This window comes from Lonchura striata, chromosome 2 (assembly GCF_050655825.1).
Source record: "Lonchura striata isolate lonStrDom1 chromosome 2, ASM5065582v1, whole genome shotgun sequence".
In the NCBI taxonomy this organism is placed as follows: Eukaryota; Metazoa; Chordata; class Aves; order Passeriformes; family Estrildidae; genus Lonchura; species Lonchura striata.
The window spans coordinates 10396915-10415758 of record NC_140704.1 but is presented as its reverse complement, the minus strand read 5'-3'; the positions used below and the strand labels follow the sequence as shown (position 1 = coordinate 10415758).

General features: G+C 38.9%; 1 protein-coding gene across 10 annotated transcripts in view; it reads left to right on the top strand.

Annotated features, from left to right (window-relative positions):
* Positions 1 to 18844, top strand: part of DIP2C (DIP2 acetate--CoA ligase C (putative)) — a 307261-nt gene that overhangs the window by 197060 nt on the left and 91357 nt on the right. For 9 of the 10 annotated variants that reach the window (XM_021528802.4, XM_021528799.4, XM_085572960.1 and 6 more), the window contains 4 exons: positions 3486 to 3617; positions 4795 to 4914; positions 5864 to 6061; positions 15836 to 15927. In XM_021528802.4, the coding sequence (XP_021384477.1) occupies positions 3486 to 3617; positions 4795 to 4914; positions 5864 to 6061; positions 15836 to 15927 (542 nt within the window). The remainder of the gene's footprint in view (positions 1 to 3485; positions 3618 to 4794; positions 4915 to 5863; positions 6062 to 15835; positions 15928 to 18844) is intronic. The other variant, XM_085572959.1, reaches the window with a different exon arrangement.

The following is an 18844-nucleotide window of genomic DNA, read 5'->3' as shown; positions in this document are numbered from 1 at the left end:
TATTACATGGTTTGGATTTCTATGTATATAAAAATCAGGGACAGAAAGCACACCCCAAAGCTTACAAAGGTCATGCAATGAAAATTACACAATTCTTGCCTATCTTTGTAAATCTATATAAAGTTAATCATCTCACTTCAAAGTTTTGATCCTATAGGTGCATTTAATGATTCTTTTATATACTTCAAATATGTTTCTGTTTGAAAATCAAAGGCTTCTATCCACATTAAAGGCGGCATAGATTGCTAATCAAATAAATATCAAACCATGTGCCATAAGCATGGCTGATGGTTTTCAGACAGCTTGGAAATTCTTGTGTTCTGAGGGGGAATGTTAACTTATACAGGAGACTACTTTAAATTACAGTCTGTCACCTGGACATCAATATAAGAAAAACCCAGCTAATGGAAAGAACTGCATCTCTGACTCTGGATTTCCCTTCCCTGACAACCAGAAGAGACAACTTATTTGAGAGTAAAAGCTGCATTTTCTTCAAGTACAGTGTTTCAGGAATGTTTTTTGAGTTCCTGGAGACTTTTCAAATACCTGGTGCTTATGTGAGCTTCCAAACCTCCACTGAAAGTATTCCTCCACTTCTTTGCTTCTCCTCAGACGTGGGGCTTTGTCACTGCACGTGCTCTATCCCTCCATGAATGTGCTCTGCATTTTTGGGCCTTTCTGATCTTCATGAAATGGGGTAAATGATGTCGCTCCAGTAGCAGAAATGACGAGAGCCTTAACTGGAAACAGCTGTTCTGTCTGTGATCTCCTGATACAAGGATATTGGAAGAGATGGGAATAGGAGGTGATGCAAATATGTATGTTTGATGGAGGAAGTGCTTTGAAGTCATGCAGCTGTCAGTTTCTACTTTTTAGTGAACAGATGTGTCAGGGTCATGATTCTTAATGAAACCTCAAACAATTCTTCAAGTTACCTGACATATGACCAAGCAACTCTCTACAGATTGTGTCCATAGCCAAAGGTTGGATTGACTGTTCTATACCAAAAATAGGGTACATTTCACATAGCATAACAATTATCTTTTCTTTAGAAGTCGTTTGGACCAAATCTTTGTCCGTATGATTTTCATTTCTCCTGAAATGAAAGGCCTGACTGTGAGATGCTAACTAACCAAGGATTTGTAAATCTAATGGATGAAACTTAGCACTGCAGATACTGTCATGATAAGACATCTGTTAAGCAGATACTATAAAGGAACACACCCAGATAAACCTCAGTATTCCTTTTCTTCAAGATAGAAGTAAATGGCAGCTGGCAGCCAGAGCACGAGAATTCCTTGACTGAGCCATGGTGGAAACCTTGGGAAGACAGCTTCTTTTAGGCAACTTCAAGTGCAGGTGCTGTTTGTTCAAAAGGAAAGCCTTTTACAAAAGAGCAGGACTCTTGTTATGTTCTTTCCCCCTGCTCACTACCATGTGTAACAAAGAAGAATTTGGTTTTAAGCACAGAGTTCTGAAGGTACATGAGCATTCTTGCTCATGTATCTTCTGCCCCATTCATTAAAAAAAAATAGTTTTTAACTCCACTTCACTTTGCCTTGTAAAGTCTGAAAGATGGGAATACTTCAAGGGAAAGATATAAGCAAATACAGCTCATTTTAAAAATACTTTCTCATGTTACTAATAGCTGACTAAGTACAATTATTTTCTTAGTCATGATCTCCCATATGCATTGCAAAACTGCATTATAAGTAAAGAGAAAAAGATAAACATCAGCATTTTTAAATTGACTTAGCTATTGAGTAATACAATCATGATCTATAAAAAGCTCTTGCCAGTTAACAGGAAAGGACAAAAAAATATGCTGAGTCTAAAATAGTTGATAATAGCAAGAAATAAGGACCTTAAATGAAGACATTATTCAAGCAACTACTGGCATAAACTTCAATCTATTATACTTCGGTTGGTCACTTATAGCACAATGTAAGATGTTTGTTTCAGTAAAATTTGAACAATGGACGTGATCAGAAGCAAAAGCTCCAACTGGGCACTTGTGGAATGCAAGTTTTTGAGTTGCTCAATAAAAGCCATTTCCTGTTTTCATCAATCAGATAATATGATTGGGTGATAGGATTGAGCCCTTATGATGTTCACGAATATAAACATTAAATAACAGCTGCAGACATTAATGTCATGTCTTAAATCTACATGGTGATTGTCTGTCAAATGCTACCTTTAAATAAGAGGCATGCAATAAGCATCTATTAGCATCTTTTTCCAGTACGTGTAGCAATAAAAATAGTTTTCTGTGTTGATGGTGCATAAATTTGGGATTAAATGCACAAGATTCACAGTGTTTTAAAGTTCAAAACTCATAAAAATGAAAGTGCTTTAAAATTATGTTTGAGATTAAATTTACTGTAGAAGTTGGTGTTCTAGTACTTACAGCACCATAATGCTTAAAGATAAGGTTTAGTAAGAAGTACATCTTGAAAACAGTATTAGAACATGATAATATTTTTCCAGAATCTTTGCACTTTGAAAGACTCTTACCCTATTGTTAAATAGAATGCATGTCTCTTCACTTCCATGGCAGCAGAGTGAAGAACTGCCTTCTTTTGTTACTTAAAGGCTGCTGGGGGTCATTTATGTCAATTGAAAGAAAAGTTGTTATTTGCTTGTGGTGTTTATCTCCATCTAATTTAATATGGATAAAAACCTGCAAAAAATTTATGGGACAACCTATAGAAATAGCACAAATACGAAGGAAATACAGACTCAGACTTGAAAACATGGGAAGATGAACTAGGGTAGCCTGCTGAGTTATCAGGCCATGAAAGAGAAAGATTATCTCTGTGGAATTGTTCAGCAGTGCTGGCATGAGTCAGACCAAATCATGTTTGCCTTCTGGAAGGCAACGCTTTGTTATACGGAAGAATTGAAATATCTCTGTCTAAAAATAGTAGACAAGCAAGTGTCCATGAAGAATGCAAAGTTCATGTTTCTTTACATTTTAAATTTTGCCTCTGGTTTCCAAACCTGCTATGATTGACTTTTTTCCTTTCTTAACTAAAACTGACATAGTCAAAATACAGAGGTTATAGAAGTGATATGCACTGGCACTTGCAAGTGATTGACAACATACTGTGTTCTTTTTACTTAGAAAAACTAACACAATAATCCAAGAGAAGTGTATTTGTCTGGGTCTTTTCTATTTGCAGATGTCCACAAGCTTTAAATAAAATCAGATGTCAGTGGAGAACTACAACCTAATTGTATGATTCTTTTAGCCTATTGCTTATGTGATTGCAGATATACAGCCCTGTTTTAATCACTGCAAACTTTATTTATTAAAATTATACTACAAATTATAGTTCAGTATAATAATTTTGTGCTTTAACCTTAACGCCTGTTCATATGTTGGGAGGAAAAAGCCTCAAATGGTCTCCTTTCCTCTGCCTTTTGCTTTTCTGCCCTTTGACATTAGAGGTACCCGGTTAAACCTTTTAACTTACTTTTCACAGAAAATCATTCTGCCCCTCCAGATGTTACCACTTACACCTCAGAACACTCAATACAAGTAGAAAGACCACAAGGATCAACGTCACGGGTGGCACCAAAGTATGGCAATGCTGAGCTTATGGAGACTGGTGATGGTATGTCACAAAACAGAACTGGGGTTATTTTGAGTATCCTGACCTTTCTAGTGGTTACTGTATGCATCTGCTCTTGTTTTATAGGTGTCTTCGTGGTTTTTTTCCTGGGCACTTTTCACTTGTAAACACAAAGTTGCAGCACCTTTACAGTTCTAAAATAAGCTGATATTATTGAAAATAACATAGAGAAATATTTCTTAATCATTAGAGCTGATTCCCCATAGAAACTGTTTGGTAAAAACCCCCAGAGAATCTCTTTAGATTTGCCATTATCATGCTGCCTGGTTACAGCTAGTCTGTTTTTTTAAATGATAAAGAACATGGTGTGCTAGGACAGCTACATCTTGAAAACTGACATGGTTGGAGTTTTATTCTCTGAGTTTTTTTTTTTTTTTTTTTTTTTTAAACAGCTATTTGTAAACCCCTCCTTATTTACCTCTCCTCTTTTCTAAAACCTACCAAACAGTATTTCAGCACAGCATGGAATTGTTGACCAAGTGTACTCTATCTAAACTTAGTAGCTTCAGCTCTAAACACCACTTGGTAAAAGTTTTGGAGCCAAACTTATGAAAGGGTAAGAAGTTGAAATTCCTGCAATTCAGTGACAGAAAGCTATTAGTTCAGGAACAGATGATGTGCACATTGGAGAGGTTTTGCACTCAACTAGAGAAAAGGAAGGGGGAGGTGATTGATGGGACTATATTATAAAAATGCCCCTTGCCCCAGGCTGCTGCTCAGAGCTGTGTTTTCCAAAGTGCAGTATGGGCAAACCTGCTCCCTTTGGAGGTTGCTGGCTGGTGGGATTGGCTGCAGGGATGTTCAGAGAATACAGGGCATGTTGAAGTAATACAAAGATGTGAACCATATTTAAGATGGATACTGGACAGATGTCCCCTGCAGTGTAAAAATAACGCAGAATAAATGATGGGGCAGAGCCTATGACCCACACTCTTCACCAGGCTGTAGTCTAGTCAGACAATGCTGGTATGGCCAATGATCATGGGGAGGGCCAGTCCAGTTTTCTCACTGACCATTGCTGAGGCAATTCTCTCAGGTTACTGACATTTGCTGTAGGGACATTTTTTCCACTGTGCTTCTCTCCCTCAGTCTGTGTGCTGTTTCCCCTCTAATTCTGCAACCTCACACTGTTATTATTGTTATTATCCCTGTCCTGCAGGAGTACCAGTGAGCAGCAGAGTGTCAGCAAAGATTCAGCAGCTGGTCAATACACTAAAACGGCCCAAACGACCACCGTTACGGGAGTTCTTTGTAGATGACTTTGAGGAATTGTTAGAAGGTAAAATGACTGATTTTCAAAAGGGTTTTGGGATTGCTTATTAAAACTCTGTAAAGTGTTTGTCTCCTACGTTAACTTTCTAGAAAGACAAGTAAGCCCTTCCTGTACTGGCAAGTACCAAAAACCATTGGTATTCAGTGGAAACTGCTGGTAGTAAGCTTGGACATAGTGCTGTGGAGTCAAAAGTGTTTATTGTTTGCTCAGCTCCTGGTTCTGATTGCCAGGAAATAACAGAAGAGAGTGTAGGGAAGCTTTGCTTTGAGAACATTCAGCTGTGGGTTGCAGCCAGTGCTTTGGAACACCAATAAGAGAAAATATGTTAGTGAGGAAGCATGTTAAATATTTTACAACATCCTTTGTGTAACAGTGAAGTATGAAAAATGAACTAAATGTAAGAAAGAAACAAAGATAAAATCAATAAGTGGAGCTTTTTTTTAAAAAAAAAAACAAACCAGTACTTTAAGATTTAAGATTCGCCAGGATGTGGAAATTTAAATAGTCTTCACGGGAATTTATAAGAAAACATGTAAAAGAACATGACTTAAATCAATCTGTTACTTGTTAAAGTACATTTTTGTCAGTAGTTCTGCAGTTCATCACATTACTGCATTTTTTCCAGGAAAAAGTTTTCTCCACCTGTCTTTAGGAATAAAGAAAGGTTTACTATTTTGAAGATAAATATATGCATGCTGCCTCAGCAGTTTCTTTCCCTTCTTGTAGAACTAGTGTAAGAACAAGGACTTTTCATTCCCGAGGTGCATCTATTGCTTGATCTATGTTAAAGTTAAAAGTAAATTATTCTGTTATATTTCTCTGTTGCTTCTCAATACCTTCTTATATGTTACTGTTTTCAGAACATTTTGCAAAGGTAACTTATTCTCTTGATTACACAGGTGTACACAAGGTATAGAATTTACATGGTAACTGTATATCTTTTCATAATCATAAGTTCAACAGCCAGATCCAAACCAGCCAAAGCCAGAAGGAGCTCAGATGTTGGCTATGCGTGGGGAACAATTAGGTGTGGTTACAAACTGGCCTCCTTCCCTGGAAGCAGCCTTGCAGCGATGGGGAACCATCTCACCGAAAGCTCCTTGCCTAACCACTATGGACACCAATGGAAAACCACTGTATATTCTCACTTATGGTGAGCACTCTTCATACTGATTGTGCTTTTATATATTCTGTACAATGTGTGTAGTAAATGCATAAATATAGAGTGAAAAAAGACATGTAATGATGCACCTGTTCCATTTGTGAGTAGGCTAAGACAGCTCTGAAGCTATTGATGTCTGAGTATGGGTTGCTGAGATGTTATAGTATGATTTATTTCAGACAGAGGAAAAGAGCCGAGTAGATACACCCATGGAATAATAGATTATAAATTGAAACCACCTTTTAAATAGAAATGTGTCCTAGGTCAGATTTTCCTGAAGATTGATGTCCAAATCCATTGCCCTTGGATATCACCCAGGCTTTGTTCTGTAAAAGCCTAATGGGTCTACAAAATTCATCAGCTTCCTGAAGAAGTTAATAGGATTTTTTCCCTTGTTTTACTGACATTGTAGTAAGTGTGATTTTAACTGTTTCTCCTGATGGGTTAGTTGTAGAACTAGCAAATGTACCCCCTTAAAATAGATTTGCCAGGATATATTTTAGTGTGACCTTTGGTATGTTCATGTAGTTCAATGTGTAATGCTTGACAATGTATTGCAACCAAGAAATGTGAAATAAAAATAAGCATAAGGATATCTCTGACAAATAACTCCCATATTGCTTCTGATTTTGAAATGTTCAGGGGACATTTGGGAGATGTTCAAAGGAATTATTATGAATAACTGTCAGACTTTGAAAGTGAGTTGGAACATTTCCGTATGCTATTGATATGGATATAAAAAATCATTTTGCTTTTTTATTTCTACCTTCTCAGGGACTTGGAGTTCTGTGCAGAGAATGCTGTTACAGGCTCTGATATAGAGGTCTGTCTGTTTTGTTCAGTGCTGAACATTCATTTCCATTCAGGAGTCAGACCCAGATGGTCTCTGGCCAAAAAGTTGGCTGCTGCAAGTTTGGCACTGCAAATATAGTTAAAGGCTTTTAAAGCATAAGAGAACCATTGCAACTGAGGGTCATGCATGAAATGTTTTCCCTTCGGGTACTTCAAAGTTAAGAAGTGACTTAATTTCAGGGGCAAACATATGATTCACCATTGATGAATGCTTTTCTTCCTTAAGGACATTTACTTGAAGCTAGGGAAGAATTTTAAAACTTGCAATTACATGTTTGCAGAAGTCATGTCATCTACTGAATGCTCTAAATAAATTGGACAGGAAAGGAAATTAAGCTGTTACTGAGAATCAGACCATTTTTCTGAATTTTGGATTCTGTCCAGAGAGTTTGAGCATATGTCCTGCTTGGCCTGAGGCTGTAGGGTGAGCAAATCAACCCAAGGAACGTATCTGCATGGCTCTTGGAGACACCTAGCCTGCTTCTCTGTTCTAAAATAACTCCTGCATTGTCTGAATCTTGAGAAAAGTAGGACTAAAATTTGTGTTTTCTCACCTTTCATTTGGCAGCACTTTGGGATGTGGTTTTCCTGTTGCCTGTCAGTAGTTTCCTGAGGTCAGAAAAAAATCCATTCTTTTTTTTTCTTTTTTTTTGTCTTCTTTTTATAGATAAAAGAAATTACAAACCAAAATATTTAATAGATTTGCTGAATTGTTCTCTGCTAGGTGCATTTCATGCTGATACTATTTTTCATGGGAAATGTTCATTTACTATGCCATAGCAGTTTCCTTAAATGAAAACTACTTTGGAAATGTCATTAACAATACAACCACCTGCCATTTCATTGGTGACTTTATGAATGATTTTGCTGTAGCTAGTCCACCTTCTGTGCCTGCAATATTTTCTAGCAATTGCAGGCATGGCAGTTTTTAACTTGAAAATTAATAGACATTAAGCCTTGAAATCATTAAAGACCCTTCTACTCATGACTTTTTATCCTTGTGCATAGTTCCACTGGCCATGGTAGTAATAAACTTTTGAAAGATGAGTTTAGCCACAATCCTGCCACATGATATTACTGCGACACTAAATTTCCTCATGTGCTTGCTACGATCAGGTGACTAAAATTTTAACTATCAACCCTGATGATTTTCAGTAGCCTTTAGTTTGTACTCCACACTTATTTTCAGGTTTTTTGTCAATATAAAGAAATACTGTTACCAGGAATTTTCAGATCTTTCACAAATATCAATGAATTTTAAGTATAATTCTAATTTTCCAGAGTTTTGGTTTTTGAGATGTTGTCATCACTTGCACTTCCTCTTGAATATTTTACCTCTATTTGCTGTTTTTGCTTCAGTGTTTTCTCACACCCCCTTGTCTTCATGGAAATCCTCTTCCTTTATCCTCCAACTTTCTGGTTAATAGGAGGCTTTGACGTAATTTGATTTCATTCTCAGTATCTTCTCTAGGTTTTTGTCCCTGCATGGGTGAATTGCAGGTTTGCCTTCTTATTCCACACTTTTTTCCACCTTTCCATGATGATTTCCAAGAGTGTCTTTGTAGCTATCAGTTAGATAGCTCAAGGCCCATATTGAGCAGGAATTCTAATGCCTTTAACACCAAGCATATTTACCTCCTCTTTTGTGGATTATTATAGACAATATTGCCTTCCCATCTATTTTTGAGTCTCTAACTAGAGTACCATACACAGCCCACACATTTCTTTCTTTCTTTATTTTACACCCATTCTGTGTCCAAACCTTACAGTTTATTTTAGGAGGAAATATTTTCAAATTGAGGACTTTTGCTGCATCTACTTGGTGAAACTTCATCTCATCTGTGATCTTGGCCTCTATTCTTACATCAGGCTCTCCTCCGGCCCTGCAAAACCTAGTGCTGGCCTCTTTCATCTATCCAGGATGCTTTCTTATTGGCCCTTGGTGGCCTTGCATGCTGAAAAGGAGCTCTGAGAGTCCACAAAATTCTGCTTCTCCAAAGTCTTCCTCACAACTTCCCTTTGCTATCCCTTCCAGAGGTATCTTTGAGGGCTCAGAGCAGAGGCCAGGCTGTGGTCTGCCGTGGCAGGCAGTGGTGGATCAGTGTTACAGAGACCACTTTGTGTGATGCACTGGAATGGGTTTCACCCCTGAGGGTGCTGATGAGGATATGTGTTAGTTGGCTTTGGGTGGGAAGTGCTCCAGGTTGTAAAGGGCTTCTGGGCCAGGAAGGGAACCAGTTTGAAGAAGTTTCCCTTCCAGCTGTTGCTTAAAATCATTGCTGCCCTCCCATTTCTCTGCAGGGGTTCATCAAATTTCTAATGCCTTGTGTCTCCTGTGTCTTTTTCTGCATGTTTTTTGAGCTTCTCATCTTCATAGAGCATGTCAGGGCTGGTTTTTTCCATGTGTCTCAGATTACTTTAGATGGAATAAATATATAACTACACTTGCAGACTTGATCCTTTTTTTCAAGCAAGTGTTTGAAGCACTTGCCTCAGTTCTTAAAGTTCTTCTCAGTGCCCCAGTTGTAATCTTTATTTAATGCACTCAAAATTCTTAAAGTCTTTCTAGTGAATGAAACACTATGAATATCACTTATTTCTCAAATATTTTGTTCCTCTGGGAACTTGTTTAAGTGGAGAACATCTTAGTTAAGTTATTCTCAATCCCTTTATAAATCAAATCACTGAATATGCATAAATTGAAATGTCTGACATATGAGAAGGAAATATGTCTTTATCAGGTTTTATGAGAGTCTGAACTCTGACTAGAAAAGTAATGTATGCTTTGAGGAAAAGGAAGACAATTTCTGTCTCAAAGTTAATCAGAGTAGTGAGGCATCTGGTTTTGATATTAATAATGAACTGCTTAGTGATTTCTTAGAGGAGAAATGTGAATAAAAGACGAATAAATTCTATGTAGTTCTTATGATAACAGAACTACTTTTCTTACTTAAAATGATTATTCTAAGGAGAACCAGAACGGCTGGGAAAAAAGTAAAGTGTTGAAAGTGATTAATCAATGAACAAGTTTTGAGCCTTCTTTTTGTAACCATTGTTAAAAACAGCAAAATGAGTACCAGTTAAATTTGTCTGATTCAAAGAATCTAGTTTCATTAACCTAACACTATTTGTAATCAGATTTTTTAAACCATTTTCAGTAGCTCTGATGTAGCGTTTCCCATATCAGAGGCCCACCAGAGACATCACGGCTCAGAAAAAAAGAGCAGATGTGACTCTCTGGGCAGAGGACAGTTTCTACCATTTGGATTCTGTGGAGAAGGAAATACTTGGCAAATGGCATTTGTTTGCAAATTAATTGCTGATTTAAAAAATAACTTTAAAGCAACTGTAAATATTTTGGGGCTGAAGAGATCCTGCCTCAGCAGAGGTGATGTTGCTCATACTGGAGGTATCCTGGCATACCTTAAAGGTATCAATAGGCCAAAACCAGCCAACCCCAAACCATTCTACACCTGGTGTGCAATGTGCACCCTTTCCTGACCTTTCTGTGAGAATGTCCTAGACCAGGAATTTCACAATTTTCAGCAAGAGAGAGACAGATTCAAGATGCTTCTGACCAAGCAGCTGCATAACCAAAGTGTCCTTACTTCTGAAATAACTCAGGACTCACAGAAGTATGAATAGTCATGGTTTAAATCCCCAGACAGATATTAAACTTATTATTGTTCAATACTTTGAACTTCTATTTCTTTAATTAAAAAAACCTGAAAATTGTTTGATTATATGATTCAGACTTCAATATCAAGCACTGTAATAGCATGGTTGCCTCTATTCTGAGTGTATCTGGAGTCCTTAATTCTCTGCAGCAGAATATTTTCTTTTTCTTTGGATTTTTTATCCCAAAAGACAACAACGTCATTTTCTGTTTAGGCTGGATCTAAAGAGTTCATGAAGAAAGGATTACCAGAGTAGTAAAGCTGCAGCTATTATTTTGCAAAGCAAAAAAAACCCAAACCTTTACCTGCATAACATTAGGAAGTTTGCCATTTACACTAGATTTGATAAATGCTCTTACTTCTATTTAATACAAGGAATGTCATACTGTGCTATTGAGAAAATGAATATTTGACAAAATTATTTGCAGTTAAACTTTGGCAGTCTCGCAGTTGCTGTGCATGGAGATTGGTAAGCAACCACTGGTTTGGCTTTGTTGAGTTAGTGCTGTGTGGTTCTGAAATGTGTCCTGAAGACAATCAGGAAATTTGTTGTGGTTTGTTTTCTGAGTTTTCTTCCTGATACAGCTTTTCTATTAAAACCTTCTTTACATTCAACACAAACTTTTAGTCCTTTTACAGATTTGGAAAGGAAGAGGAAGGGGATTTACCTCAGTGTCATGTGGAAAATACCTAATTTATGTTAACAGATCCCTTTTTGTGTGGTTTTTAACACCTTTTGGTTTCCTTTACCTTCATAATATGTTGCTTAACCAGATGGGGCTGGATATTAACTACCTTCACTTGCTAAATTTTATTGCCATCTGAGTAGACTTAAAAAAAAGAAGATGACCGGTTACAAAACATTTTGTTGCAGATGTAGAGTTTATACTGCTCAACTAAATCAAAACCCTAGTGGCAGGAGAAAAAGGCCTAGCTCCACATGGTTGCTAACAGTGTTTGTCACAGCTGCCAGAAGGCGAGAGGCCGTTCTCCATCCTGTCCTTCCCAGCATTTCTGCACATGTGATGTCTGCCGGATATGGCTCAGGTTCAGAGGCACAGTGGTTCTTGCTGTGACTCACTGGACAGTGGGAGCTCTCTGCTCAGTTTGCTAGTGTGTGAAGAACCTGAAGGGCCTTCCTGCAGAAACATGCTGCTAGGGCATGAAAAGTCTGGCAGCAGCACTCTGGCAAAGTGACAGAAGTGGCTAAGTGAAAATCTTTAGAGAAAGATTTATTTTGGTAAATAAGCAATTATAAGTTAGTCGATCGTAGATGGACAGAAAATTTCTGTTTCCAACCATCTTGTGGAGTTACACAAGATTTTGGAAAGCAGCACCATGATTAGCATCTCAGTGGGAGGTAGGAACAACGTAATAAATTGTAGTAGTACCAAGGTGTGCATCAACCACCTGTTGTTGGGGTTTTGTTTTCCAAAATTAGCTAGGAGAACTCTGCCAGTCTGCTTTGATGGGAAATGGTTTTGTGACCTGAAAACTGAGAGGTAATTCATGTTCCTAAACATCTAGTGCCCTATGTTATCCATGGTATGTGTGTGAGACTGGCAGTCCCAGCGCTGGGTCTGCAGAGCCTGCACCCCTTCCAGAGGGAACCCTTGTGCCTTAAACACCACTGGACACTTCTGTTGATGACATAACAATCCTTCATTTTTTAACTGCATGAAAGTAGCTGTTAATGTTTGTCTAGTGAGACCAGGGCCTGACAGGCACAAATCCTGTGCTGGTATGGTGGGTAGGAATGTTGTTTGGAAGGACCCTGCTGCGGTGGGGATGGGGACAAGAATGTCAGGAGCAGGAGGGCTCACGGGGTGTGGTGTTTACAGCAGGGAAGCAGCAGTGCAGCTCCAGGCTCCGGCACCTGTGCTCTGCTGCAGGAAGGGCTGAGGCACGTGGCATGGCTGGGAAAGAGGAGCTCTGGCACTGAGCTGGGACACAGGCTGCTCCACTCACTACCAAGTGAAGCTGTTGCTTGAGTTTCCTCCATCCTCCCCCTGTCTTCAGGCCAGCTGAGAAGATTAATGGCAGTGTGTTTATCCGAGGAGGGCTGGCGCTTCGCTGAACTTGGGCTGAGGACAATGGGACGTATCCCTGGTGGCTGAACAGATTTCCTCTGGAACCCGTGTAACGAAGCGATTTATCCCACACGGGGATGGGCCCTAAGCCCTGGCTCAGAGAGACAGCCTTGGCTGGAGCACAGCTGCCTCCTCACCAGGCCTCCCACTCCCCCTGCACAGATGTGGCACCGCGTGCAGGTCACAGCGAGGTCACAGCATCGGGATCGGTGCGAGAGGTTTCAGCAATCGGCTTTTTTCCCAGCAGCGTCTAATCTCTCAAGTTTGCAAAGGAAGAATGGCTCTGAATTGCAGCCTAGGCAGAACCAAGGAAGGAAACACTTCAAAGATTTCCTCCTTTATAACATCCTCCATTTCTCAGAGCTGTTATCCTGCAGACGTGGAGTCCTTTGTGTTTCTCTTGGTGTCAGGCCGGGGAGGGCAAACAGCCAAGGTGACAGAACAGACCCATGGTTCAGCCCATGTCTGGTCAGAAGTTTGTGCCCCATCCAGAAGCCACTGATCTCACCCTGATCATTCATACAGTCCTAGCTCCAGCTTCTGGGTTACTGCTCCTTTTGTGGCCTTTTTTAAATTTAGTTTTTGGAACACAGCTATATACCCTACTAGAGAATTTACAGACTTCCTGTTGAACAGTTCCGTTCAAGATCTGCCTGGACTTTGCTCTCCTTGCTCACGAGGGTGCCTGGGCGTCCCTGCCTGCCCCTGGCAGCCCACATTGGAGCAGAGCTGGCAGCAGGGCAGGCAGAGCCTGCAAGGGTTGGAGTGACATTACAGAGCTTGTAGGATCTTTGTGTTCCAGCCCCTCCCCAGCTGGAAGCAAGCTGCTTCACTCCAGTTTTCCACAGTTTCATACTCAGAGGCATGTGTGCCTCAGATACTTAATACAGGTTGGTATCACACCAGTAAATAGAGAAGGAAAAGGCTGTGGTGACAGAATTAGAATCTTTTCTGGCCACTAGAAAATACTGCAGCCATTTTTGTGCAGTTCAAAAATGAAAAAGGAAAAGTGAGGAAAGGTGAGGAATTAGGAAGGCAGTCTTATCTGTGTCTTAGAAGATGAAATAAAATTTTGGCAATAAAAGAGCGTCATGACAAAATGTGTTTAAACTTATTTAAAACTCTACTAGAAACTACTCCTTTAAATTTTCTTAGACTTTGAGAGAACTTAATTTCGTCATTTATCCAGGACTCTCAGATGGAGATAATTCTAGTGCATATCTGGGCACCTCTGAAAGAATGCATCTAAACACTTTAATATGAATATGACTAGCCCTTAGATTTTTAAAGAAAATATTTGATGAAAATATTTGATATTTGGTACATTGGATAGATGAAAAATTAGTATGACTATGTCACAAATGTAAATTTAAGAGTTGTAACAGATTTAATCTTTAGAGCTCAAATGTAACTTTTCACAGCAGCTCCTTCAATGTTCATTTCAATTTTAAAGGTGTTTGTGTAAAGATGGTTCTCTTTTGCAATTCAGAACTTTTGCCAGGCTTTTGATTTCCATTCTCCAATATTCTGTATCATTACTAATTGCTCTTTTAAGTTTGTTGCCACTGAAGCTTTAATGTTGAAAAACTTTAGTAAAAAGAATATTTGCTTTCTTAAGGCATCCTGTTTTTTTACTCTACTCACTTGTCAAGTTCAAGTATTAACTGTAGCAGCAGGGAGGATTTCAAAGACTTTCTTTCCATCAAATGCAGTAGTTATGTGAGAGTTAATCCTGCAGACAACTCCTTTATCTGTGCTGAGTTTCCAATGAAACAGAATTGTGTTCCTTTCTGAGCAGCAAGACAGTTCAACATTAAAATACTGGACTAATTTTAATAAATTAAAACTTTGCAAACCATATTTTGATAATACTTTATTACTGTTTTCATAAGAAATAATTGTATTTAGTACTTTCTTCATAACAAGCAGCAGTGACCCTTCCAATTTTCCGTAAGTGGGAAAAAAAGAAAATCTGGCCTTCTCATCTTACTTTATATTTACATCGGATTTGCACTTAAAAATGATTCAGTAGTATTGCATTTTACAACCAGGATGTGGAGGTTCTTATTATAGCAACTGCTTGGCTTAGTTATAAATAGCAATAGTGCATGTTTGGGGGCCTGAACTGCTGAACTCCATAGGTAATCTGTTGTCAGAACCTATTATCGTTTCAGTTATTTGTGGGCATGAATTAAAGATTTGTTACTGTCAGAATGAATAATGCTTAAAGACAGTACCTGGGGCCAGCCAAGCACAAGGGCTGTTAAACTTGGTGTTGTCCACATGGAAGTAACAAGGTCTCTAAACAAAGGGCATCTGGAAGAATAAAGATGCCAATCACTTGAAGGATTAATGAAAGGCCTGTAATGTGGGCAAAGAGGTCTTGGGGAGAGAATTTTTCTTTAATGAATGTTGGGGTGGGGACTTGATGAGGATTAGATAAGAGTGGTGCTGGAAAGGGAAGAAAGGGAGGAGAGAGACAGTAAATAGGGGTAACTGGGGCAAGTGAAATGAATGAGAGGAGGGAGGGAATGGGGCAGGTAAGAAGGAAATCCAGGTTAAATGGAAGAAGGCCCAGGATTAAAAGTGAAACAACCATATGGAGGGTCCCTGCTGCTTCAGTGTGCCCCTTTGGCTGTGGGGTGTTTTCTGTTTGTTGGGGTTTTCTTTTCTTTGACTCTGCTTCTTGGGACTCCTTTCCTTTTCCCTTGGTGAGAGAATTGCCATGCTCAAAACAGAACATCACTCTCGAGGTCAGTCTGTGCTGAAATGTGCCGTGTCCACCTTGCTACAGCTAAGGTGTTAGGGTGATGTCTGGATTTGATGATGTACCATCCCCTTCTAACTGTTAATTTCAGAGTCAAGATCCAGTTTTCTCCAAAGTAAACTTCTGCCATAAAGAAAGCTATTCTCGCTTTTCCTTTTGTTTTTAAAGTGCTGCTGTCTTGAAAAAAAGAAGTTTAAAGAAAACTTCTGATAAGTATTTAAGTACTTCCAGTAGTGCCAGTAGTGGTGTCATATTTAGTTGGAAAACTAATATAAATGTTCCTCCTGTGTGTTTTTGATTTCTCAGGTATTCTTTCTCTTTAATAATCTTGGAAAACATAAGAATTTTTATATTCATTTCAAAAATTTTGTGTTGATAGGCAAACTTTGGACCAGAAGTATGAAGGTTGCTTACAATATACTACATAAATTAGGCACAAAACAAGAACCAATGGTACGACCTGGAGACAGGGTGAGTATCTCAATGATTATTTGTAATAGTTCAAATCCAATATTGACAAAGAGAGAATGAGGTATTTGGGGTGCTCAGAGGAAATTAGTGAAGTGAAATAATGGGGTGTGGGACAGGGTGCTGAAATCTGCTGTTTTCTCACTAAGACTGATCATTCAGACAGAGGTTTTGAACTGCATATTAAGTAACCTGAGCTGGTACGCCCTGAAGTTGAAGTTGTGGCAGCATCAACAATAAACATTCCCACGGAAAGTGATTTTTGGACATTGAACAACAGTCTGTTTAGCAAAAGCTTGCTCATGGAGCCTGGAAGTGTCATGTGGATAAAAAACTTACTTACTAATGACTTTGTAGCTGTTGAGATGGTCGAAACAAGAGAAGTGTTGTGGAGGACAAAGACAAGCAAAGTCAGCACATTTTGGCAGCCAGTTGAATAAATAAATGACGCTGACTGGTAACAGAGAGAATTTTTCCATTCCTGGTTCTGACTCTGAAGCAGCTACTGCTAGAGGCTGAATCTAAGTAGATGGATAAAGCCCACAGAGAGCAAGAAAGAGTTGCAGAGGTAGCACTTGAAGATGTTAAATGAAGACAAGAACATCCTATGGTTTTGCTAACAATGTACTTACAAACCTACCCCTTTGGCTGCCAAGGCTGGCTTAGCCTGCTGCTCATTTTCACTGCTAGAGTGTGTATAGAAAATTCCACAGGTCCCATTCCAGTTTGGATCTAAGCCGTGGAATGGATATTCCAGAATAAATTTGTCAGAAATGCAAATTTTAGTTCTGCCCCTAGTGCTTAGAGTTTTGAGTGTCTAGCCCTCCAGTGTCTGATAGCAATTCTCAGACTATTGGTTCACTTGATCCTCTTGTGCCACATGTGAGAAACATGTCTGCTTGCATTACAAGTGTCTTAGGAATTCAAAAATGGAAGCATGCATTAATGCTTCACAGAAGGAGAAAAGAGGAAAAAACCCAAAAGTGACACTCCTTCCTGTGTTTCTTTTTGAAATAAATCATAAAGAAATTAACTAAAACATCTCTAGATCCATAATCTAAATTGCTTCCTACAATGGCATTCAGCCAGGACTAGGATTTGAAGACTGTCTTTTACTTGACTTAAAAGTGTATCTCTAAGCAACAGCAGAAGCAGCAAGTTATTCAAGTGTATACATCAAAACAGTCCACCCAGAAATCTCCAAAAGAATAAAGTTCACATGCGGGCAATGTGCATTTCTCCTTATTTACTGTGTGCTGCCTGCCCATCTTTGTAGTCATTTTCTGCAGCAGTCACTGCCATCTCCTTACATTAAGAAGGGATTTGTGGATAGTTCAGGCTGAAAACTGGAAGTTTAGCTAGCACAGGACATGTAAGGAACAAATTGCAGCTCATCTAAAATAAGTCAGCCTAGATTAGAGTGAAACAATGTTTGTAGCTGAGTGCTGAAAGCATATGCTTTGTGTTGTAAAAACATCTTGCCTGGCATCCCTATGTAACAGGAACGTGATCATTTGAGGCAACTTCACATTGAAGATGAGGTGTTACAGCACTTCTGATGCTCTAGGCTGTGATTCTGGCTGTTACACCCCTGTTGTAATAACAAAAAAGCTTTCTGAGCTCTTTGAAGGTGACTTTATTCTACGTAATGTGTGTTGTGTGGCAACACTTAAAGGCAGTTTTGATACTAAATGAAATACAGGCACATATTTCTGGTCTTTTCCAAATGAGAATGTATTTGTTTCCTTATTTTGATATGTATAAAATAGTTTCTATTTTCCCTTTAGAAACAACTTCTGTCATTGAAATCTCTTTTTCATGACTACCATTACCTCACCTTTTAGGTTCTTTGTCTGAGCAAAAAAAAAAAAAAAATGAACCTGCCTGCATCTCCTTCCTTGTTTCTGGTATTATACGTGGCAAAGTGCATTTGCCTTCTATAGTAACTTCAGAAATCTAACCTTGCATCACCCCTGACAGCTGCCTGGAAATTAATCTTGCTCTCTGAAATATCTACTAGCTAACCAGATTCTCATCTGCTAATATACACTGTGTGATTTTGTTCCTTCAGCCCTTTTTGCTTTTGCACACATTATTTATTTATTTGGTACAAGTCTGATAGTGATTAATGTTTTTTGAAGAGGAAGTTAATGCCTCATTCCCACTGGACTTCAGTGAGATTTTTTTCACCTCTGTCAGCTCCTTTTCAAAGATTCCCAGCCAAACCTTCACTGCCTTTATGTAAGCAAAGACCAATGCAAAACCTAAGAACCCTCAAAGTAAATTTTGGAATCTATCAGATGTTTGCTGGGCTCAGCAATCTCTACCATTCCCTCCATGCACCTGGCAAAATCCCTGTATTTTCATTTGCATATAGTAAGCTCTGCACAGCCATCTCCAGCACTTGGAATGTTTAATGTGCAACTGTGCAGATAAAGTAGCAAGGCATTTGCTCTCACTCTAAAGAATTATGAGGTTAAAGTCTTCAGCCTAAAAACTAGAGATATTTTGGACTATTGGACAAGGCTGGTTAGATTTCTTCTAGTTTGAAGAAATCAGGTTGATGATGGAAGATGTCTACTTTTGAAACCATGTAAAAATTCCGGCAACACTTACAATCTTCAGTAACTGAACCTTGGAGCATACATGGAAACATCATGATTTTACTTCAACAAAACTTCAGTGGATGTTGAAGCAGTCAAAACTCAAGAGCTGCTAAGTAGTTTCAGCAAAAGGCAAAGTGCTGTGATAATACACCCCTGTCCTGTGTGTGAGCCCAGAGGAAAGAGGATTGCAATCATTTGCTGTGCCTTTGCACACCGCTGCAGTTGAGTGTGCAGGAGTTACCAGCTGTGTCACAGCTGTTTGGGACATGAGCTGAGAATGCCCAGCTGACTGAACTGAAACAAAATCAGAGAGG